The sequence below is a fragment of the Heloderma suspectum genome, chromosome 5 (genome assembly GCF_057233095.1).
Source record: "Heloderma suspectum isolate Gila_16-S chromosome 5, 16-S_ref, whole genome shotgun sequence".
Lineage (NCBI taxonomy): Eukaryota > Metazoa > Chordata > Lepidosauria > Squamata > Helodermatidae > Heloderma > Heloderma suspectum.
In genome coordinates this window covers 152,310,660-152,335,999 of record NC_139462.1, presented here as the reverse complement: position 1 = coordinate 152,335,999, position 25,340 = coordinate 152,310,660, and the positions used below count along the sequence as shown (strand labels likewise).

Sequence of the window (25,340 nt, the reverse complement as noted above, 5' to 3'; positions counted from 1 at the left end):
TTTATTCATTTATTTATTACATTTCTATACTGCCCAATAGCTGAAGATCTCTAGATGGTTCACAAATTTTATTTATTTACAACATTTGTATAGCACTCCACATCTAAACAGATTCTGGAGTGATGAACAAGAAGAGATAAAATGAACAAAAGATTAAAAGAAGAATGAAACACGATATTAAAATTATTCTTTAAAAAACAGAGTGCCAACAAAACCAAGGCTGGTCAACCAAGGAAGGCTTCCTGGAAAAGAGCTGTTTTCAGGAGGCACTGAAAACAACCCAGTGTTGGTGCCTGCCTGACCTCCACAGGCAGAAGTTCCATAGGAAGGGTGCCACCACAAAATTTAAATTTTAAAAAATTTAAAACCACAAAGTACAGAATAAAAATTATGTAAAATATAAAAGCTTAAAACTACAGTATACAAATATAACCAGAATAAAGCCTGACATCAGTGCAGAGATTTAAAATACAGTACCAGTTTTAAAACAGCAAAGTTAAAACACTATAATGCTAAAATGCTGGGAAAATAAAAAGGTCTTCACTTGGCACCTGAAAGAGAACATTCCACAGCTGGGGTGCCGCAGCAGAAAAGGCCCTCTTCCTGGTAGCCACCCACCTCACTTCCTTTGGCAGGGGCTCCTGGAGAAGGACCCCTGAAGATAATCTTCGGGTCTGGGCAGGTACATATGGGAGGAGATGATCTTTCAGATAACCTGGCCCTAAGCTGTTTAGGGCTTTGAATGTTAATACCAGCACTTTGAATTGGGCCCAGACATGGACTAGCAGCCAGTGCAGCTGGAAAAGTACTGGCATGATATGATCATGTTGACCAGTCTCCATTAACAATCTCGCTGCCCTGGTTTGGATCAGCTGAAATTTCCAGACTGTTTTGAAAGGTAGCCCCATGTATAACACATTGCAGTAATACAGACAAGAGTTTATCAGAGCATGGATAACTGTAGCTAGACTATTTCTGTTCTGATAAGGGCATAGTTGGTATATCAGGCTAAGCTGATAAAGGATACTCCATGCCACTGAGTCTGCCTGTGCCTCAAGTGACAGTTCTGGGTCCAAGAGCACCCCCAAACTATGAACATGATCCTTTAGGGGTTGTAGCCCCTCCGGAACAGGTTGAACATCACCTAGCCGGGTAGATGAACCATGCACTAACAATACCTCTGTCTGGTCTGGATTGAGTCTCAGTTTTTTTGGCCCTCATCCAGTCCATTACCGTGCCCAAGCACTGATTCAGAACAGCCACTGCCTCACCTGGTTTTGATGAGAAAGAGAGGTAGAGCTGGGTGTCATCCGCATATTGATGGCACCTCAGCCCACACCTCCAGATAACCTCCCCCAGCGGTTTCATGTAGATGTTAAGCAGCATGAGGGATAAAACAGAGCCCTGTGGAACCCCATGGCACAATTTCCATGGCACAGAGCAGTAATCCCCCAGCACCACCTTCTGGAGTCGGCCATCCAAGTAGGAGCGGAACCACTGCAGTGCAGTGCCTCCAACTCCCAACCCAGACAACCTATCCAGAAGGATACCATGGTCGATGGTATCAAAAGCCGCTGAGAGGTCCAAGAGAATCAACAGGGTCTCACTCGCCCTGTCCCTCTCCTGACAAAGGTCATCCCACAGGGCAACCAAGGCAGTTTCCATTCCATAACCAGGCCTGAAGCCTGATTGAAATGGATCTAGATAATCCATTTTGTTAAAGAGTGCCTGGAGTTGTCCTGCAACCACCTGCTCAACCACCTTGCTTTTTATCCTGTTTCTCCTAAAATCAGGGCAGCGTGCAAACATCATTGCTTCAAGTACTGGATACTTTGCTAGGTTTAAAATTCTGATAATGATCCTGCTTTCCATCTGAAGTGATGGTAAAGAATCAGTGCGGTGGTTGGAGTCATGGACTTAGACTGGGGAGACCTGGGTTCAAATCTTTTGTTGTTGTTCAGTCGTTCAGTCGTGTCCGACTCTTCGTGACCCCATGGACCACAGCACTCCAGGCCTTCCTGTCCTGCGCTCTCTCCCGGAGCGTGCTCAAGTTCATATTCATTGCATCCGTGATGCTATCTAGCCATCTCATCCTCTGCCATCCCTTCTCCTTTTGCCTTCAGTCTTTTCCAGCATCAGGGTCTTTTCCAGGGAGTTTTCGCATTAGGTGGCCAAAATATTGGAGCTTCAGCTTCAGTATCTGTCCTTCCATTGAGCACTCAGGGTTGATTTCCTTTAGGATTGACTGATTTGACCTCCTTGCAGTCCAGGGCACTCGTAAGAGTCTTCTCCAGCACCACAGTTCGAAAGCATCAATTCTTCGGCGCTCAGCCTTCCTTATAGTCCAGCTCTCACAGCCATACATTACTACTGGGAAAACCATAGCTTTGATTAGACGGACCTTTGTCGGCAAGGTGATGTCTACCAGTCACCACCTTTCAGTCTAATCTACCTTGCAAGGTTATTGTGAGGATAAAAAAGGGGTAGATGACCATTCATGCCATTCCAAGCCCCTAAAAGGTAGGGTGAGATAAAAAGTGCAATAAATAAAATAAATACCCTTATTTACAAACAAAAATGTGACTTTGCTATTGTATAACTGATAATAAACTTCTACTCTGTCCTGTCTCCTGAAGAATGCTGCTGTAACTCACTTTCATGCATATTCCTACATAACCTCACGATTACAGTACTGTAATGCCCTCTGTGTGGGTCTGTGCTTGCACCTGTTTCGAAAGCTACAGCTAGTGCAGAATGCAGCAGCTAGGATGCTCAGTGGAGCACGTAGATATACACATATTACACCTGTATTGAAAGAACTGCACTGGCTGCCTATTAGCTACTAAGCCATGTTTAAGGTTTTGTTGTTGACATACAAAGCCCTAAACAACTTGGATTCCTAGCTGACCGTCTTCCCCTACATATACTTGGTCAACCCCTGAGATCTTCTGAGGAGACCTTATCGGTAGTTCCGTGACCAATGGAATGTTGCCAGGTAATGTTGTCACCTTCTCAGTGGTGACAGCCACTCTTTGGAACACTCTCCTGTGTGATTCAAAAGGCAGAAATGGTGGCAAGTGTTCCATTACCTGTTCACAAAGGCTTTCCCTGACCTGTAAAGGATTATGTTACTGCCTTGTTTTAGTGTATCCTGCTGTAATATTTTCAATTATATATTATTTTATCTTGTTTTTATCTTGTACTATTTTTTAACGTGAACCATTTAGGTTTTAGTATATTAAGCGGCATAAAAGTATTATAAATAAATAACATAGCAGAAGATAGCTGAATAAAAGTACTGCCTGTTTTGTGTCTCTTAAAAGTAGTTTATACATTTATTGATTTTGAACATAATTTTATAATTTTATCATTAAGATATATCCTGCAGTGTACTTCAAAGACAAGATAGGTTGCGACATAATTTTAGATAGTAGCCGTCATTGTTGCTTTGCTAATCTGGTTGAAGTAATTATAGATCCAAAATTAGTTACAAATGTTAGGTTTAGAAATATGTAACTATACTGATGGTGTGTCTGATAAAGGATGTTTCTGGGTCTTATGAGCTGATAGTCCTTAATTTTTGCTGTATCGTACCAGAAACATTTTCCATGCTTTATTTCCTGGTTCTGCTTCCCAGGCAAGAGAGTACTGCAAAAACACTCTTGTGACCTCTGGAAAGAAAACACACCACCTGTTTTTAGTTTTTACATCTGTCTTTAGGGAAGCCTTTTGTTCTGGCATGTTAATTGCACATATGTTACTTATCGGAGCTCCAGATGTCTAACTGGTCACTGTGGGTACTTATCTTATATCATGTATATCCATTACTGTAGGATAATTCTTGTGCAAAGGTGTGTGTGTATAATATATAAATTTTTATAGCAGCTGCAGTCACAGATCTAAGGATCTACATGTTTGGGGTGGGGGGAAGCATGTGGTATGGGCCTCCTTGGACTGTACCCATAAAGAATAAAGATTGGGGAATCATATGTTTGAATGCTTCCCCCCATCAAAATCCCGTAGTTGCTGGAAAGTTAGCATATCAGAAAAAAGATCTCTAGCCCACTTTCCTCCTTGTCATACTAAGGTTATTTTGCACAGGGGGATTTCTGTGTGTGTGTGGGAGAGCATGCAAACATGTAGTTACTCACCTTCATTTTAAAGCAGTGCAGTCAAATGAGGCCTGTATCATGTGATGGTCTGAATGTGTAGATCAGCTCTTTTCTTTTATGTACTGCACCAGACTGGGTCTAATCTTGATCTTGGAAGTACATGTTGTGTTTACTGCAATAATTAATTGTAGAGCTATCATTGCTGTATTAAATATTGGCCCTGATTCAGCACAGAATAAATTCTGCAGATTCTGCATGCCCAACAGGCTTTGCTGGCAGGGTTGAGAACTGATCAGAACAAAACAAAAGCAAATACAAAATCAGTCTCACTTATTCAGCTTTGCCTGCAGAAATCAGCCGGTGAAGTCTTTTGGCACAGAAGTAAGTATTAACAGCTTCAACTCTCTGTAGATGAAGTTGCTGTTAAGCCATAGGAGGAGGCTGGTGGTAAAAAAAAGTTAGCAACCCAAATTTCTTGTTATCAGTTATTGCTTATCGGTTAGAGCTTCTTATGTTTATGGATCTTTCACATCTACAATCAGCAATGGGAGCCTCATGGGCACGTAGAGCTTTGGAAGGCCGGAGTTGTTGTTAATAGTATTAGACCAGCCTTCCTCAACCTGGTGCCCACCAGATGTTTTGGACTACAACTCCCAGCATTCTTGACATTGGCCATGCTGGCTGGGGCTGATGGGAGTTGAACTTTGATCAATTGACCAGTCATATATTGGCCAAATATTGTCAAATAATATCAAGTACTTTAAAAGCATTATTGTTGTTAGAAAAACAAAAGAGATACTTTAATCATCGACCAGTTTAATACAAATGCTAATTGCAAGAACACATCAGTTATCTGTTACTGTGAAATAATGTCAATGATTGCTCCTGTTTGGTGTGCGTGTGTTTGTGCGTACACACACACACACACACACACACGAGCACATGCACACACATATAGATATGGTTCAATGCAGCTACATTTTAGATTCTGTTACTAGAACCTGGGGTCCGTTTGAAGTGAAGGTGCACATCATGACAATCCTTATAACCACACTGCCGTGCCTCAGAGAGTAGCAGTACATAGCATCATATGCAGTTTATTCGGATCAGCTGACAGCCATAGAATAATGAGCTGGCAAAAGGCTGTGTTGTGGTTAGCATGTTCTTACGTTTGTTGGAGTTTGGATTCCAGTGCAAGACACTGCTGGAAGTATACTAACAAAGGCCATTATCATCTGCAGGAGCTGGGGATGACACACGATCCTGGGGACCACCTTTTGTTGGAACTGAAAGTGTTTATTTTCTTAGTGTAAACAGAAATAAAAAGGTAAAAATATGTCCTGCTACTAAACATTTTTAAAGTGACAGACCATTTTCCCCCCATCTGTGTAATCCCTTATCTAGAATTGTCAGCAGCAGAAAGTAATTGTTGGATACAACTGACTAGTTTTTTAAACAACCACCAGAGTGTTTTTTTTTAAAGCAATAATAACTGAATAGAACTTATTATAATCTTATTAAAAGTATTTCCTTTCCCCCCATTACTAGAGCATAGCTGTTAATATGAAGAACCCTAAGGGAGCAAAGATCATTAAAGAGGTATGTTTTAAATAAAAAATATCTGATTGCTTTATCCAGTTTGAAGATTAAGGATCTGGAAATGGTTTTCATGTTGGAAACCAGAGGAAATGGTTTTCATGTTGAAGATTATGCAATAGTGCCTTTTGGGGAGTGGGCCATCTCTCAGTGGTAGAGTGCATGCTTTGCATGCAAAAGGTTTCAGGATGATTCTCTGGTATCTCCAGGTAGGGCTGGGAAACAATCCTGCCTGAAACCCTGAAGAGTTGCTACCAGTCAGTGTAGACAGTACTCAGCTAGTTGAACCAGCAGTTTGACTTGGTATAAGCCAGCTTCCTATGCACTAAACTTGGTTCTCCAATGTGACAGCTGTGGTACTTGCCAAAGCCCCCTGCCCCTCCCCATTTTTAATTATCAAAATTATTTATTTCTGGGTGGCTGGGTCTACTGCAAAGCAAAGTGCTAGCCTCCATTCATTTCCTTAGAAAGGAAAGGAAGGTGGTGGAGGCTGGTTCTTTGCTCTTCAGCTGCCCGAGGCAGAAGGAAGAGGAGAAAGGGAGCCACTGCTGCTTGGTAAGCTTGGGAGAAGGCTGTGGTATAATGGAGAGTTGGCAGGGAAGGTGGCAGGGTGACTGAAAGGGTGGGGGGCTGCATATGTGTATGGGTAATGCTCCTGTGGGAGAAAGAATGTGCATGCATGTGTGTGTGTGGTTGATGACCCTGGAAGAAAGAGAAAGATGGGAGCAGGTGGGTTTGTTGCCAGAGGGAAATAAGTGGACTGAGAGTTAATTGTATAGGATTTGGTTTGGGTAGTGAATCGAAAGAATTGATTTGAGGTGATCTTCCTGCTATTTGGGGGAAATACATTGCATTTAGAGAAATTTATTTAGAGGTGGTTTGGAGAAATTATTTGGCTTGGCTTCTGTGAAATGGATGTTCTGTTGGAACAGAAAAGCATGGGATCAATGGAGTCGTTTTGTGTTTGGGGGCTCAGGCATGACCCCTGCCTTGTACTCAGGTTCTTGGGCAATTTACTTTTCTTTCAGCATTACCAGTTTGTCTTCTGTGAAATGGGTGTTTTATGACTGGCTATAACTCCCCCCCCCCGCCCCCATGGCTGCCATTTTGTTACTCCCCCCATGGCACTTTCTCAAAATTCCAGATGCTCTCACTGACCCCAAAAGGTTGGGAACCCGTGTTTTATGGTCATAATGTTTCATGCCTCCATTTGCCATTCCCATACAAGTGTGACCCTATGGAAATAGCACTTCTGTTTACCCAGAGCATCCAACTGTACAAGAGTTGTGAATGTTGCTTAGACTTTTCAGATAAATAAGGTTGTACTTTACAGGAGTACTTTAAATGCAGCCCACATACAGTTATGAAATTATATGAGCCAAGAAGCCTCGTTCTATAAAATGCTTCCTCAGATTTTATACTATTTCAGCTGTTTCGAGTCCAGTTATTAACACAGAAGGGACACATGTTTCCTGTACCAATGCTAATAGTTATATGTACTAATTCAAGGAAAAAATACTTTTGCTTTGCTTTCTTTCCTCTCCCCCAGTCCATCTACACACAGTGGTGCAGCTAGGAAATTTTAGACCCTGGACTTGTAGGGCTTATGGGGGTGGGAGGTGCTATAGACAGCCTGTGTGTTACTTAAGTTGTGAAGCACACCATTAACATTTCTCTCCTCCCCTCACCCCTCATTCCATGCTTTACATCTGCTGCTTTATTTCCGATACATTAGAGCAAAACCCGCAAAACGCAATTATTTGTCAACCCTGATAATAAAACCAAAACTCTGAGCATGTATAGTTTCGCACTTCAGAGTCACTTAATTTATAGTACCATTCATGACCACAGGACTAAAATGGAGTTTGCTTCAGCTGCCCTGATGCTAAACACATTAAGTTGGGAATAAGTAGCATTTTGTTGTAGAAAAGGATAATATATATTAAAATGAAAAATAAAATAAAATGAGCATCTGTAACCATGTCCACGCCCAGATGGCTGCCCACTAGAAAGGATGTTTGGTGAGCAGAGTCAGCCCCGGTGGGCCCTGGCATTCCCATGCCAACCCAGATGCTGATGTTGGGCCTGTTTGCCACTGGGTTGTCATTCTCCCCTCCATCCCATGGGCTGTGGGGCCCTGATCTATGGCTCTGAGGTCCATCCCTAGTTGCACCACTTCCTACACACAATGAAAATTTATATCTAGATTGTTGGGCATCAGGAGTTGCCAACAGGGTCAAAGGAGTTACGTCAGCTTCAGGTGAGAGGTAAGGGAGCTAACCCCCATTCATCATTATTCCTCACCATTGTCACCATTGTTCATAGCTCTGGGCCTCCCTGACATCTTAAACAGCTGCAACAGCAGCCATGTATGCTCTCCCTCATTTCCCTGGCTCTTGCAATAGTGGGACTCCATTTCCCATTCTTGGGGAATACACCGCCATTCCCCAAACGGCACTCCATCACCCTACCATTGCTGGTTCATCCTCCTGCTTCCCAGCTCCCAAATATATCCTCCCTTCCACATATGTATATGTACCCATATTAAGGTCAGAGTTAGTTTAGAAGTGACCTGTTTTAGATTAATTTAAATTGGCCAAGAAATCATTTTCTGAAAATATCATATATCAGGTTGATTAGTATGAATACACTGGAATGGGTTTCTGTAGTCTGGTGTCATCATATCAACAGTCACAAGCATTATTGCTCTAGCTTGTGGCTTGTTTTGCTACACTTAAGACTAAAAAAGAAGCCAGGCCAGCAAATATCCAGAAGGACAGATGGAAACTTCAGCAACAATAATGCATACAACCTAAGCATAGCTTAGTTACTGAGAGATATTGATGACATCCACAAGTGATTAACATAGCCAGAGAATATTTTATTGATGTGAATTATGCTCGATAGGACACATACAAGTGTAGAATGTCGATAGTTTACAGTTACTCCCATCTTATGAGGAAATTCTCTAGGATGACATTTTGAAAACGTGACTGGATAGTTTACAATTACTCCCATCTTACGAGGAAATTCTCTAGAACAACAGTTTGAAAACGTGACTGGATAGTTTAGTTACTCCTATCTAATGAGGAAATTCTCTAGAACAACATTTTTAAAAAGTGACTTACATTTTACATGCTAAACTAACCAAATGACTCCAAAGCTAAGACAGTAGGGGTGAAAAAAGGGATGTAGCAAGAAGGAAAAGGGGGCCCATGGAATATTTGGCTGCCCCAGGGGGTTTTCTGCTTCCTTTACCATCTATAGTTCAATGAGTTGAACGCTAAGATATTGGACTAAAGAAGAGTGTTCTCATTTGGATTATTTTATCTGTATCTACACCGAAGTACAATTTGGACATCCTTTGATAGCGGTAGAACACTGTCCACTAGGGCTCTTGCCAGAGGGTCTGTGATGAACTCCAGGCAGCTCAGCCCTGGGTGGGGCTCTGGGAGCTCAGGCTACAGAGGCCTTCAGCTGATATCTACTGGCTGCTGGACACAGCGTCTTTCTGCCAGCTCCAGTGCCTGGTGAGGGATCTGCTGTACTACTGGCCTCTGTAGCCCTGCTTGGCTCTGCTCTAGGACTGCCCACTGTGCTTTGCCCTTGGCCCTGCCTCATGCCCTCCCCTTGGAACTTATTGTCAGGGTGGACACTGAGCCCATAGAATCCCAGAGTAGTTCTGATTCTGAGGAAGAGCAGTCGCTCCTGGGAGGGGAGCACGCTCCTCTTTCCCAGGGCCAACAGCTGACGGAGATTCCTCCCACCAACATTCCTAGCTTAGATAGCAGTCCAGGGAGTAACAGAGAGCGGATAGCAAACTTGGTGGATGCGCGACGCCGACGCAGAGAGCGGCGCCAGATGGAGGGCGCAGAAAGGAGGCGGAGTGCCCGGTTGGCGCGCCAACAACGGCTGCGCCCAGAGGATCCAAGGGAAAAGGGGAGGGACTCTCCCTAGTCCTTAAGTTCAGTGGTCTGCCAGTAATTCCCTTTCAAACGGGGACCAACTGTTCCAACTTAGGGCATAGGTTCGGTGCTGCTCAGATCTAGTTGCAAACGGTATAGTGGTTAAGTTGTAAAAGAAGAATAAAGCTTTGAAAAGAATCCCTTCGTCTGTGTCTGGACTTGGCAACTGGATTAGACTGAGAGAGGCCTCCAAGGAGCCCATGACACTTATCTTCCCAGCTGGTGCTGCTGTGCCCTTGGCCCTTGTCTGCGCACTGACTTGCTCTTGGACTTGCTCCTTAGCTGCCCCAGCACTGGGCCTGATCTTACCATGGAGGACAGACACAAGGGAACAGCTGCCATGTCAGGGAGGAGCCAAGGAGAGTCTCCCTCCCTCTGACCCGCTCGCTCTTAGTATGGAGGGTTGTTTTTTTTAATCATTCTGTGTGAAGTAGGAGTCCATCATGGAAGATGATTGGTCTGTGGGAGGGGGAGCCCACCCCTGCACTCTCCGGTCAGCCTGCCCAGACACAGGCTGGTGGCCCCTGTCATGGTGAGAACGTGGCCAGAGGCTATGGGTGCTAGACCCCCATGTTGCTGCCCTGCTCTTGCTTCTAATGGGAAGAGCGGCAGCCCTGCTGGGACCCCTGACTTTAAAGGAACAGGTAGAAAGGGAGAACCGTAGATCCCTGGAGAAGGTGGGGCCCTGCAGAAAACAGCCTTCCTCATCTCAGCTATTAAAGCAGGGTCAGCCCTGGTTAGTACTTGGATGGGTGACCGCCTGGGAATCAGGCTTCCTGCACTGAACAGGGGATTGGACTCGATGGTCTTGTAGGCCCCTTCCAACCCTATGATTCTATGAGGCTTCCTTAGCTGTCCTATTTGTCTCTGTCAGACCGGCAGCTAAGTTGAACCAGCAACAGAGAACTATTCTTACGTGACAAGGTTTTGGAGCCTCCTTAATCATTTCAAAGCAAAGTGGGGAAACGATTCCCATTATCCAAAGAGTGACGAGTCTATGGATGAATAGAAGGCTGATGACAAAAAGGAAAAGATTATTTCTGTGGCTTCTGACCTATTTTTTCTCGCTGATTCATGCCATAGGCATTTTGTAATCCCTGCCAGAGTGAAAGAAAATGAAACTATCAGTTCTGCTTCCTTTCTAGTTTTCAGCCTTTTCACTGGTGGATAGATGTTCCAGAACAACCAATTATTCTTATTTAGCAAATAAAATAATGTTGAATTTGTATTGGCTCAGGCATCAAAGCAGCTAAATGGATGCAAAAAACTAGTAAGGTGCCATTCTGCTACATGTGTAGATCTGCTTGCATATATCACTGGTCAAAGCAACAAAGCAGAACAAAAGCACTCACACTGCTTAATTATAACCATCTATTGCTGTGATTAGGGGCCGCGGTGGCTTAGTGGTTACGACGCTGAACTGCAGACTGGAAGGTCGGCAGGTCAGCAGTTCAAGACCCGAGTGCTGCGTGACGGGAAAGGTAACAGCGTTCCGTGCACCTCGGTGTTCAGTCATGCCGGCCACATGATCACGGAAGCATCTTTGGACAGCGCTGGCTCTTCGGCTTAGAAACGGGGATGAGCACCGCACCCTAGAGTTGGACACGACTGGTTGGGGACACCTTTACCTTTTACCTTTTTATTGCTGTGATTAATTGAATGAGTAGAGGAAAGATAGCTCTCTTTCATAGAGATTTAGGGTACCTTCCTACTCTTAGGCTGCAATGCTATACACACATTTACCTGGGGGTAAGCCCCATTGAACTCAATAGGACTTAATTCTGAGTAGCTAGGTAGAGGATTGCACTGTAATTATTTAGTACATTGCTGACTGCCAAATAAACACAGCCCTTATGTAGTGGGATAAAGCCCATTAACCATGTTCCTAGCACAGGGGTACCAAACGTTTTGGGTCAGAAGGCAAACTGTTGAGGCTCAAGACGTGGGGCCCAGAGAGGCATTTTTAGAAATAAAGATAGTGTTGGAGGCTGACACTTTGCTTTGCGGCATGTCAGTCTTCCAGTTATTTTTTTATATACATTAAAAATAAAATAAAAATCAGGAATGGCAGGGAGCCTGGCAGGCAGCAAGAGAGACCCCAGAGTTACAGGAACCTGAAAATATATTATCGCCCCCCCCCCTTTTAAAAGGTGTGTATCTACTCTTGCTGTGTAAACTCAGACCTGCATATAGAAGTGGAAGGTATTCATAACAACAGTACTTATAATGCTGAAAGTTTTTTACCACTCAAGGCCTGCTTTTCTGCACCTTCCGTCCTCCTCTTTCTGTCTCCCATCTGCATCCCAACACCTGGCTGCTTCAGGAATGACCTACCATAGCAATACTCCCTAGAGTCTTGTTGAAGGGTTCAGTTGATCAGTTCAGGTCTTTGAGTTTCATATTGCCAAGAGTCTATGCAATATTCTAATATACCCTTTATTAAAATGCTAGCTGCGATATTAAAAACACTGTCACTAATATGACCAGCTTCATTCATCAGCAAAGCAAAGTCAAATCGATGCTTTTGTTTCTTCTGCACCTGTTCCTGAAATGGTGAATGACAACCACAGTGTGGGTGTTTGCCCTGTTATGCAAAGACAGCCCTATGGCAAGTTACTTCCACAGATATACCACTGTGACAACATATATCTAAGAAAGTGAAGATTTTACCAGAGAATCTCCCTCTTATAGGCAGACATTACGTTTGCTGTGTAATTGGACACTAGGGTGTGAAACACATTTGTGCAATTCTGTAGATGTTAATTAAGCAAGGGCCATTTTGTGACTTGTGCACCACAACAGGGCCAGAGCTTGTTTACCGAGATCTTAAATTAAATTATGTGGGGAAGTGGTTGAACTTTTGGAAGTTCATTAAGGGTCTGACTCATCTTCACCTTTTATTTCAGCTTGCAGCTGTCTGTGATGTCTTTGTGGAAAACTATGTCCCTGGGAAACTGGCTGAAATGGGCCTGGGGTATGAAGACATTAAGAAGATTGCTCCTCGCATTGTGTACTGTTCAATAACAGGTATTGTAATTTGTTTTGTGGCTCAGTGGTGAAGTATTTAGTAATTTCCTTTGTTTTCTCTGGTATTTCGATGTGAAGGCGAACCATTTTTTAAATTGCTCTTTTATTTTTCATTCTCTTTCTGATTAGTGGAGTGGTGGTTGTGAAAAGTGAGGCAATATTCCACCTCCACCCTCAGAAAACCAGGTGCAGGGATGCATGGAGAAATTTTTACGCATCTCCCCCCCCCCCCCCCGCCATTTTAGGACAAGGCTGAAATTTGATTGTATCCTTGTAACACTGGTTTTAGCTTGCAGCACCTTGTTCAGTCCAAGCCTTAAGAACCAACTGGAACATTCCCCTTGCATGATAATATCATGATTTATTGTTGAATGAGAAACTCAGTTCATACAAACCAGGCCACCCACACGAGTGCCTGAGGGGTGTGCTGAGGCTCCTATCAGGCTTGTACCCTGCAGTGTTCACGCTGAGGCATCGTATGTGAGAACTCCATGGTGCCTTCATGTGGGGGTTATTAGCAGCACTGCCAAGATGCTTTCAGTCCACTCTGATCATTCAAATTGCTGGTTGTTGACAGGAATAGCTACAGTGTTCCTGAAATGTTTGTGAGAGGGCACCAGTCTGTATGAACTTGGACCATTGACCCCCTTAACATCTTAATGTGACTGAGCAATTGCTCTCTTGCCTGAGGAAGGGCCACCCTCAGGGCCAAGCATCCCATGAGGCAGGGTGAATCCCCTGCCTCAGGTGGCGGAGTGGGAGGAATGGCGAATTACATGCTCCACCACCAGGAGGGCTTCCCACTGCTGCATTGCTCTTGGATCTGAAGAGCGCTTCCCACTCTCTGAAGCCACCCAGTCCTCTGTTTAGGTCCTCAGAGCATGCCAGAGGGTGAGTAGTGGTAATTGGTGGTGGTTTTGCTGTGGCGGCAATGGCAGCGATTGCAGGGGCAGAGCAGCAGCATCTGTTCCCCTACCTCAGATGGCAGGAGAGCTTGTGCTGCCACTGGCCACTGCAATATTTCACAAAACTCAAAGCAATAAGACACATGTTCCAAAGGATTTTTTTTAAGGAGAAGAAATAATTTCAGGTAGCAACAAAAAATATAGTAGTTCATGAACAAGGCGCACTATTTGTACTAGATTGTCACCTTTGCCCCAGCTGCATACATACCTGCTTAACTTTAGGCACGTGTATGTTTGCACTTCTGCTGATCCATGGAAAGCTCCAGGCAGCTAAAAATCAAGGACCTGTGTAAGTTGTTTATTGCTGCCTCCTCGTTGTGCTTTTGGTCTCAGTAGCCCCTTAGTGCGTTTGGGCATCATCACATCTGAGCACTATGGTAGATGAGCAAAGCTAGGCTAGTGCTCATTGTTTTTGCCTGTTCGTACTGGCTTTTGTTCCCAAGTATTATGTATGTCTCTTCTTTGTCTCATAGTTTCTGCTTGCCACTTTGTAAAACTTTGTGTCAGCCAGATGGACTCAACGGTTTATGAAAACAGACGTTTTGTCTTAGCAATGATGTATCTTTTCTGATGCACATCTTCTGGTCTGGATGTTTCCCCTTTCAAATGTTCAGTTGTTGCTGCATGTCTGTTGCTGATTGCTTGAGCTTTCAAGGTTTTACATCTTGGGCAGCCAGTGTGACTCTGGGATATGCATATAGGGAGAGAATAGCCGGTACCGAAAAGTCTAGTTCAGTTGCTAGATGTTCGATGCCTCAGAGGTTGTGGTTATCCAAGAGACTATGCCAGCCCAAAGGTTTCTATTAAAAAATCAGCATTCCTCATGTAATAGTGAGAAAATGTGAGAATTATTTTGACATAGTAATTAAACCGCGTATCCACATATGGTAAATCCCACTTTCAGTCATTTGTCTGCAGCCTGCCTACTTGTTTGAAGAAACCTTCCTTTTGGATACAGTAGGCAGTGATATTATGTGGAGAAGTGCTTATTCTCTTTAATTTTAGAAAATGCATGTTTACATTTTAAAGGCACACTGGGAAGACCTCTCAAATTTTTGAAGAGGGGTGTGCGTGTGTGTGTGTTTCATTCCTATCTCCCATCCCCACCAAGGGTGCTTCCATAGTAGCCTTTTTCTTCATGATTCACAACGGGCTTGTTCACACGTCACAACAAACCACCATGCTCCAGATGCCATTTTGCATATGCAAGCTGTGGCAGGCAGGTGCCATGGCTTGTCATTTTGTGTGAACTGGGGTGTCATAAATAATGCAAAGGTTAAACAACCCTTGCATAACCCTAGAACAACGAACCTGTAACCTAGAACAACCCAAACCACTGTGGGCTGTGGTGACTATGTGAACCGGGTCAACGTTTGTTCTGTCACTCATTACAGAGACTCTAGCCAACATCCCTGCCAAATGGTTGCTTTCCACTTTGGCCATTGTGGAACAAAGAGACTTTGAAGGGAGACTAGACTGAGAGATTGCTGAGTTAGAATTCATCAACAAGTTTAATTCTATTGCCCAAGGCTTAAATCAGGATAAAGGTTTTTTTTTTTATCACACCACATTTTATTTATTTCATTTCTATACCGCCCAATAGCCAAAGTGCTCTGGTCAGTTCACAAACATTAAAATGTGTCAATTGGCTTACTTAGTGCCAGGATGTTTATGTTACCAGCAACGCTGATAACACAAACACATAAAAACACATCTTTTTAACTTGGCTTTTTAAGTTGTTACGGTTTTTAAGGCTTTTAGTATGTTCAGTGTGTATTTGCTTATTCTTGTTTTTTGAATTCTTGTAAATCACCTTGGTTGGTTACAGAAAGGCAGTACATAAATGCAAAATGCAATAAATAAGTACCACTGTCATTCACAATAATCACAATAATGTGATAGTCACTTTTTGCTTTTAATTTCGTTCTGACCTCACTGTTTACAATTCTTCCCCCCAGACTCCCCCTTTGTACTATATGTAAGCCTGAAACTCTACACAATACTCCATGCATTTGGTGAAGTGGTCTATGAAAGCTTATGCCAGAATAAATTTGTTATGTCTTAAGGTGCCACAACACTCTCTGTTACTTTTACGGTGCAATCCTATGGCCGCTAATCAGCGGCTGGACAGCCATAGGATAGGTCAGTTCCTGGAGAACCAACCCCTACCCCCTCCCATGCCACCTTGTAGGCAGCATGGAGTGGCCCTGCGCTCCACACTTGTAAGAGCAGCACAGAGCGGCAAAAATGGGGCGTTCCTGGAGGTGGGGAGGTTGGAAATGCTGCTAAGACACATCCGTTGTGTCGTCTGGCCGCCGCTTCCCATGCTCCCAGGTCCTGCGACTAGACAGCCAAAATCAGGTCTAGCCACGAAAGCTGGGTGGGGAGAGCAAGGAGGAGATCCATGCCTCATTACTCCTCCTGCCCTGCATTGGATAGGCGGTCGACCCCAGGGTTGGAGGCGACCATTGATCCAGATAGGATTTCTCCCTCCATGTTAGAAGACACTCTAAACTGTATTTCGATGTTAAGCTTGAGCAACAATTATATATAAAAATACTTACGTGAACATAAACCAATTACATTGGTTTCAGTATAATTTACTTCCAAGTAAGTGTTTGGGATCAGAGCTGCAGTGAAAAAATGACCCTTCATATGCCCTGGAAGAGTTAAGGTGGTAATTACTGACAATTTACATGGTAAGTAGCATTTCAGAATGCAGAGGTCATATGCATGCAGGAAAGTCATTCATGTGTAGGTAACCCAAAGATGAACTCTTTTTGGAAAATTTGATTACTAAACTTGGATTTCTTTTCTAAACAAGCCTGATTGAATCAACATAGCCCCTTGTGCTAGTGATTGCTCTGGTGCTAGAATTGCCATGATCTGTCCCAACATTCTTGCTGCCTTGTGAATACTCTCAAGGCTCTGTCCGCCTGTTCTTGCTCATAGGTTGGCTCAGTTAGTGATGAGGATAATCTTAGAAGTTGTGCTAGTTTAATCTATTCTGACAGCTTGGTGGTTGAGGTTGGTTTAAATTTTCTGTGTTTGTCCAGTTTAAGGAAAGCACAGATAGTCACTGAGGAATGGGGTTTCGTTGATGGCTGGGATTTGTTGTTCAGTCGTTAAGTCGTGTCCGACTCTTCATGACCCCATGGACCATAGCACGCCAGGCCTTCCTGTCCTGCGCTCTCTCCCGGAGTGTGCTCAAGTTCATATTCATTGCATCGGTGATGCTATCTAGCCATCTCATCCTCTGCCGTCCCCTTCTCCCTTTGCCTTCAATCTTTCCCAGCATCAGGGTCTTTTCCAGGGAGTTTTCTCTTCGCATTAGGTGGCCAAAATATTGGAGCTTCAGCTTCAGTATCTGTCCTTCCAATGAGCACTCAGGGTTGATTTCCTTTAGGATGGACTGATTTGACCTCCTTGCAGTCCAGGGGACTCGTAAGAGTCTTCTCCAGCACCACAGTTTGAAAGCATCAATTCTTCAGCGCTCAGCCTTCCTTATAGTCCAGCTCTCACAACCATATGTTGCTACTGAGAAAACCATAGCTTTGATTATACGGACCTTTGTCGGCAAGGTGATGTCTCTGCTTCTTACTATGCTGTCTAGGTTTGCCATAGCTTTCCTCCCAAGGAGCAAGCGTCTTTTAATTTCATGGCTACAGTCACCGTCTGCAGTGATCTTGGAGCCCAAGAAAATAAAATCTGTCACTGCTTCCATTTCTTCCCCTTCTATATGCCAGGAAGTGATGGGGCCAGATGCCATGATCTTCATTTTTTTAATGTTGAGTTTCAAACCAGCTTTTGCACTCTCCACTTTCACCCTCAACAAGAGGCTCTTTAGATCCACTTTGCTTTCTGCCATTAGGGTGATATCATCTGCGTATCTGAGGTTGTTGATAATTCTCCTGGCAATCTTAATTCTGACCAGTGATTCATCCAACCCGGCGTTTCTCATGATGTACTCTGCATATAAATTAAATAAGCAGGGCAACATTATGCAGCCTTGTCGTACTCCTTTCCCAATTTTGAACCAATCGGTTGTTCCATGTCTGGTTCTTACTGTTGCATCTTGACCCTCGTACAGGTTTCTCAGGAGACAGGTAAGGTGGTCTGGTACTCCCATCTCTTTAAGAATTTGCCAGAGTTTGTTGTGATCCACACCATCAAAGGCTATAGTGTAGTCAATGAAGCAGAAATAGATGTTTTTCTGGAATTCTCTTGCTTTCTCCATGATGCAGCGAATGTTGGCGATTTGATCTCTAGTTCCTCTGCCTCTTCGAAACCCAGCTTGTACTTCCAGTAGTTCTCGGTTCACATACTGCTGAAGCCTAGCTTGTAGGATTTTGAGCATAACTTTGCTGGCATGTGAAATGAGCACAATTGTACGGTACTTTGAACACTCTGTGGCATTGCCCTTCTTTGGAATTGGAATGTAAACTGACCTTTTCCAGTCTTGAGGCCACTGTTGAGTGTTCCAAATTTGTTGGCGTATTGAGTGCAGCACTTTAACCGCATCATCTTTTAGGATTTTAAATAGCTCAGCTGGAATACTGTCATCTCTGCTAGCTTTGTTGTTAGTAATGCTTCCTAAGGCCCACTTGACTTCACTCTCGAGGATGTCCGGCTCAAGTTCAGTGACCGCACTATCATGGCTCTCAGGGACATTCAGATCTTTCCTGTATAGTTCTTCTGTGTATTCCTGCCACCTCTTCTTAATCTCCTCTGCTTCTGTTAGGTCCCTGCCTTCTTGGTCCATTATCATGCCCGTCTTTGTACAAAACGTTCCCTTGAGATTTCCGATTTTCTTGAAAGGATCTCTAGTCTTTCCCATTCTATTGTTTTCCTCGATTTCTTTGCATTATTCATTTAAGAAGGCTTTCTTGTCTCTCCTTGCTATTCTCTGGAACTCTGCATTCAGTTGGATATATCTTCCCCTTTCTCCCTTGCTTTTCGCTTCCCTTCTTTCCTCAGCTACTTGTAATGCCTCATCAGACAGCCACTTGGCTTTCTTGCATTTCTTTTTCTTTGGGATGGATTGAGTTGCTGCCTCCTGAACAATGTTACGGACCTCCGTCCATAATTCCTCAGGCACTCTGTCTATCAGGTCTAATCCCTTAAACTTATTCGTCACCTGCACTGTATATTTATAAGGGATATGTTTTAGGTCATATCTGAATGGTTTAGTGGTTTTCCCTACGTTCTTCAATTTAAGCTGAAATTTTGCAAGAAGCAGCTCATGATCTGAGCCACAGTCAGCTCCAGGTCTTGTTTTTACTGACTGTATAGAGCTTCTCCATCTTTGGCTTGAAAGGACATCATCAATCTGATTTCGATACTGACCATCTGGTGATATCCATGTGTCACCCCTTGTGCTGTTGGAAAAGAGTGTTTGCTATGATCAGCATGTTCTCTTGGCAAAACTCTCTTAGCCTTTGTCCTGCTTCATTTTGTACACCAAGGCCATGCTTGCCTGTTATCCTGGTGATTTCTTGTCTTCCTACTTTAGCATTCCAATCCCCTATGATGAGGGGGACTTCTTTTTTTTGGTGTTAGTTCTCGAAGGTGTTGTAGGTCTTCATAGAACCGATCAACCTCAGCTTCTTTGGCCTCAGTGGTTGGGGCATAGACTTGAATTACTGTGATTTTGAATGGTTTGCCTTGGATTCGTACTGAGATCATTCTGTTGTTTTTGAGATTGTACCCCAGTACTGCTTTTCCCACCCTTCTCTTGACTATGAGTGCTACTCCATTTCTTCTAAGGGATTCTTGCCCACAGTAGTAGATATAATGGTCACCTGAATTAAATTCACCCATGCCTGTCCATTTTTAGTTCGCTGATTCCCAAGATGTCGATGTTCAGTCTTGCCATCTCATGTTTGACCACCTCCAGCTTACCTTGATTCATTGATCTGACATTCCAGGTTCCTAAACAATATTGTTCTTTACAGCATCGGACTTTCTTTTCACCACCAGACACATCCACAGCTGAGTGTCCTTTCAGCTTTGGCCCAGCCGCTTCACTCTTTCTGGTGCTACTTGGAAATTCCCTCTGCTCTACCCCAGTAGTGTATTGGACACCTTCCGACCTGAGGGGCTCATCTTCCGGTGTCATATCTTTTAGCCTTGTGATACGTTCCATGGGGTTTTCTTGGCAAGAATACTGGAGTGGGTTGTCATTTCCTTCTCCAGGGAACCACATTTTGTCAGAACTCTCTGCCATGACCTGTCCGTCTTGGGTGGTCCTGCACGGCATAGCTTATGGCTTCACTGAGTTACACAAGCCCCTTCACCACAACAAGGCAGTGATCCATGAAGGGGGATGGCTGGGATGGCCTGGTTTAATTAGAGACTGAGCAAGGAAAGTAGAATCATTTACTAACAGGGGGCAGCCTTTAGTGCAGTTTCAGCCCTCCCCAACCTGTTGTCCTCCAGTAATTTTGGACTACAGCTCCCAGTATTCCTGACCAGGTTGGGGAAGGCTCCTTTAGAGGGACAAAGACAAATGACGATGCTCCCAACGAAAACGTTTTGGGAAGAAAATCAAGGTCTCAATTGAGCAGACATTAGCAAAGCCAAAAAATACATAGTGGTTATAGTGGATAACAAACTGAATGCAAGTGTGATTGCAAAAACAGACATGGCAAAACTAGTTCAGCTTCAGGGCTTCTGATCCAGGAGTACCCTGCATCAAATATCACCTCTGATACAAACTCACTTGGCTTGCTCAAGTTGTGTTCCCTTCCATTTTTCCTAGCAACAAATTGGGAAAAATCCTCTTCCCTGGAGGCTTTATAAAGGGGAATTGGAAGCACACCCATGTGATAGTTTTGATCTAGGAAACCCTAAGGGGGACAGAGAGAGAAAAGGATTGACCCTTGAGTTTCCTTCCAATTTCTTTTTATGCAGCCACAGCAAATGTAATTTTATTTGTAATTTGAAAAAGCTTTAATCTACAACTTAAATTGAGTTTATTTTCATTGAAGGGAACATAGATATTCTAGGCTGTTAGGCAGCTCTCAGATGGTAGTAAATAAATAAATAGTCAGGAGTTGGGAACCAGCATCCAGGTGTTGTGCCAGGGAATCAGAGCCAAAGAACACACAGAAACGCAGCAGAGCCAGGAAGATCATTGTAAGTTGGGCAAAGCCACAGGCCAAACAGGAAGTCCTTTATAGCAGGCACAAGGAACTGCCAGCTCATGGGGTTCCCCATCCAGTCCACCCCCTCTCCCTGGGCAGGGAGAAACTCCTGTCTCCAATCAGCAAAATAAGATCCTTACAATATTATCTCTAAAGATTATTTCAGAGACAAAAGTGCAATGGTTGAAGTGAGATAACAAAGCTACATAAATTGGCAGTTCACATTCTGTGTCCTTTCTACCAAAAAGCAGACCTCCTGGTCATCCTCTGGTGGCACAAATTTGAGCTGAAAACTAAACGCTGGTCTCTCTTGTGAATGGATTGTGTTAACATGCACTCCTTTGTCCTTCTCCACTCTGTAAATTGGAAAGTAACAGCAACAGGAAAATAAAAGATGCAAAAAGGATATAGCAGCAGGAAGACTTGACCTAGCCTTTTATCACTCATTTTAATATAAATGGGATTGGATACATGCTTGTCTTAATGCATAAACGGTATACAAGGGTGTCTTAATAAGACAGTGTTGTCTTTTGAGCCCTTATTGTGAGTGTATTGTACTTGTTTTTGTCCTTCACAGATCTCTTATTCAGCAAGAATATAATGCTTATACTAGCCCAATCTTCTGGTTAGGAGACCAGGAGTGTGTCCCACACTTGTAGCCAAGTCCTTTTAGCCAAGGCTTTGTAATGCTTCTGATAGTTGCTCCATTTTGTACCAGCAGACAAAGCCTGAAAACACTCTGCTTTCGAGACAGTACATTACCTGTGCTGTTGCCAATATTAGACATGCCACATGCCTGCCTGAAAATTTGAATCGGCTCTTAGTTTCAAGTGATCTGGAAACCCCAGTCAAACTAGCAAAACTCAATTTTTCATCAGCTGGAGCACTCCTATCTCCAGAGTCAGGGAAAATGCACTTATCAGCCACAAACCGTCCAGCAACTTGCCCCCCTCTTCAGAACCCATTCAGGCATTTTTCGATGGGTGGGCGTGAAATTGAAACAATCCACTGACATGGTCTTATCAAAACTTAACCCTGAATTGAAAACTCCATTCAATCAAAATGGAAAGGACATATTGGCAAAAGGCAGAAATCAGATTCACAGCCCAATCCTTAGACGTGTTTACTCAGAAGTAATTTCAAGAACCACATTGTATTTCCTTCAGCTGAGCACTGTTGCTGGTTTTACTTGAAAGGAAATGGCAAAGGATGATAGACTTTGCAAATATTGAAAAGGAAATGTATCAAGAATGCATGTAAGTGGTACTTTCCCTGCCCTACAGCTTAAGTTCCAGAATAATTCGTTCTGTTTGTATGTCTGCTTCTTTGTTTTGAGGGCTGAAACTGGTTTATTGCCCCCAAAATGGAAGGTGTATTATTTAATTATTAGATCAAATTGTTGAACGTGCCGCAAAACAGATTGCCCCCAGCCAAATCTGTTTAATAGAACAGATTCAGTTTAGTTCAGTCAGTCAAACCGTGTGGTTTCTGTTCTGGGAGATAATTCAATCATACATATTTTTTGGGGGGGTCATTTTGCTGGTTCTCGAGCAGCTATCGCAAAATTGCTGTTGCTGCTGCTGCTGCTGTTGTTGTTTTAAGCTGATAGTGATTGGTTCTTTTGACCAGTGCTGGTCTTGCTCCTTGGTATTCCACATTTATGACAATACAATTTTGAAAAGTATCTGGTGTGATTTGGCAGTGAATAAAGTGTTTACTCTTCTCAGATTCAACCTAATGCCCTCTGCTGTTCTTGATGGGAGATATTTTGGAAGCTTCGGGTTTTGTAATTGTGGTAATGGAGAAGTTGAGGGGATTATCTTATGTTGTAGTTCCACAAATGTTCAAAACAAGTTGAAAGATTTTTAAAGTTTCTATTTAAAGAGCGTTTTTTTTATTTTATCACTGAAAATAAACAGGTTAAGCAGTTGCTATTTTTTTTGCCCTGCCTTTGGCCAAAACTTGATTGAACTTCATTTCATCCCATGTATTTAAATGCTACTTGTATCTCATTGATTTTTTTAAAAAAATTGGATTTCTGCATTCAAATCTGTTATCATTATGTTGTGATGTTCTTGTTATGGCCTGTGCCTAATACAAACTTGAATCAGAAATTTAATGATTGGTTAAAAGGCAGTTGATTGATCAACAGAAGAGCAATCCTATGGCAGCTAGACAGCAGCTAGACGGTCATAGGATATGGTGTTTTCCGGGAGCTGACCTCCCCACCAAGGCAGCACAGAACAGCCCTGTCTTCTGCACTCACAAGAGGAGCTCAGAGTGGACGAAAAGGGGTGTGGCCGGGGGGCCTTCTGGGGTGGGGAGAGATGCATCACCATCTTTTAACACTTTTTGTAAACTGCAGCCATGGGCGCCTGATCTCGCTCCACCTCTGTCCTATGGCTGCTCTTCACAGAAAGTTTAAAAATATGGCAGCGTATTCACACATGGTTCATGCATCATCTCTGCCATACTGTCTAGTTTGTCCCTGACTCTCCATCAGATTCCCAAGGAGAGCCACTAGCCACAGCTGTCTCCCATCTCTGTCTCTCCCATTTCAAACTGCTTCAAATGGCTTCTTCACTCCTCCCGCTAGCATGGTATGGGGTGCTTCCTTTCCAAACTTTGCTTGGTATTGCATTCCAAAATCTGGACTGAGATTCACAGCTAACAGGGTTTCCCAGCATCTGCATGTGGGAAACCACCTGATTTTCAAGAAACATTCTTGTTTTCTGTCTTTAAAGAGGCTTCTTATAGTTATTGAAAGACTACCTATTGGGGAATTAAGCTATTGTAGTATGCACAAGTGGGCTCAACAAGCAATGGAAAAGAGATGATATATGTGACTTTCTAAGTTGCAATAAAGTTATGTGCCATTCAGAATTACACCTCTGAGAACTGAAAGATCCAGAAAACTTAGTTTATCTTGAAGAATTCATGGGGCATTGCATTTCTAAACTTTAAATAAACACTGTGCAGTTTGTTTTCATTGCAAGCAAGTAAAGATGGTATGTGAATTTAAAGCTGAATGAACTCTGAATCCCACCCTGCTGCTTTTGTTCCTTGTATTGATTTGCTCCTTTTCAGTGTTAAATGAAACTGTACATCTGGTAATGTATATTGGCAGAGAGAGATAAACAACATTCCTGTTCTGCTAAGGAACTAACTTGCTTGGCACACAGCAGTTTATTTTAATATAAATGCTATTTCTTAGGTTTACTAGAAAACAAATGTGCTTTGATATTTCTGATGATAAGCAGAATCGGTTTCTGATGCATGTGTATCAGAGGTGACCTGAACAGCATCTGAGAGGAATTCTTTCCGTTTTTATTATGCTTTTCAGGAGTTCCACCAATAAAATTTTCATTTACTGTCCAAGTGTTGAGAACAGGCCCCCCCAATTTTATTTTATTTCAAAATAAGGTTAACAAAATACAGGCAATAAAAAGAATAAGAATGTACATACTGTAATAATAAATCAAAATCACTAAAGAAACAAAGGAATTCACCAATTATATATCTAATGAAAGTAAAAATACAAGTTCTACAACATATAAAAGGAGCATGCGTAAGTGTATGCCATTTTGTGTGTGTTTTTATTTATATGTATGTATGGATCACTGCCTTGTTGTGGTGAAGGGGCTTGCGTAACTCAGTGAAGCCATAAGCTATGCCGTGCAGGGCTACCCAAGACGGACAGGTCATGGCGGAGAGTTCTGACAAAATGTGGTCCACTGGAGAAGGAAATGACAACCCACTCCAGTATTCTTGCCAAGAAAACCCCGTGGAAAGTATCACAAGGCTAAAAGAGATGACGCCGGAAGATGAGCCCCTCAGGTCGGAAGGTGTCCAATATACTACTGGGGTAGAGCAGAGGGAATTTCCAAGTAGCGCCAGAAAGAGTGAAGCGGCTGGGCCAAAGCCAAAAGGACACTCAGCTGTGGATGTGTCTGGTGGTGAAAAGAAAATCCGATGCTGTAAAGAACAATATTGTTTAGGAACCTGGAATGTCAGATCAATGAATCAAGGTAAGCTGGAGGTGGTCAAACATGAGATGGCAAGATTGAACATCGACATCTTGGGAATCAGCAAACTAAAATGGACAAGCATGGGCGAATTTAATTCAGGTGACCATTATATCTACTACTGTGGGCAAGAATCCCTTAGAAGAAATGGAGTAGCACTCATAGTCAAGAGAAGGGTGGGAAAAGCAGTACTGGGGTACAATCTCAAAAACGATAGAATGATCTCAGTACGAATCCAAGGCAAACCATTCAACATCACAGTAATTCATGTCTATGCCCCAACCACTGAGGCCGAAGAAGCTGAGGTTGATCAGTTCTATGAAGACCTACAACACGTTCTAGAACTAACACCAAAAAAAGATGTCCTCTTCATCATAGGGGATTGGAATGCTAAAGTAGGAAGTCAAGAAATCACCGGGATAACAGGCAAGCATGGCCTTGGTGTACAAAATGAAGCAGGACAAAGGCTAATAGAGTTTTGCCGAGAGAACACGCTAATCAAAGC

The 25,340-nt window shown here is 43.1% G+C and overlaps 1 protein-coding gene across 5 annotated transcripts in view; it reads left to right on the top strand.

Moving 5' to 3' along the window:
- The window catches only part of SUGCT (succinyl-CoA:glutarate-CoA transferase), a 424,036-nt gene that overhangs the window by 6,308 nt on the left and 392,388 nt on the right, over positions 1-25,340 (top strand). For all 5 annotated transcript variants that reach the window (XM_084857815.1, XM_084857811.1, XM_084857813.1 and 2 more), the window contains 3 exons: positions 5,354-5,439; positions 5,661-5,711; positions 12,580-12,700. In XM_084857815.1, the coding sequence (XP_084713941.1) occupies positions 5,354-5,439; positions 5,661-5,711; positions 12,580-12,700 (258 nt within the window). The remainder of the gene's footprint in view (positions 1-5,353; positions 5,440-5,660; positions 5,712-12,579; positions 12,701-25,340) is intronic.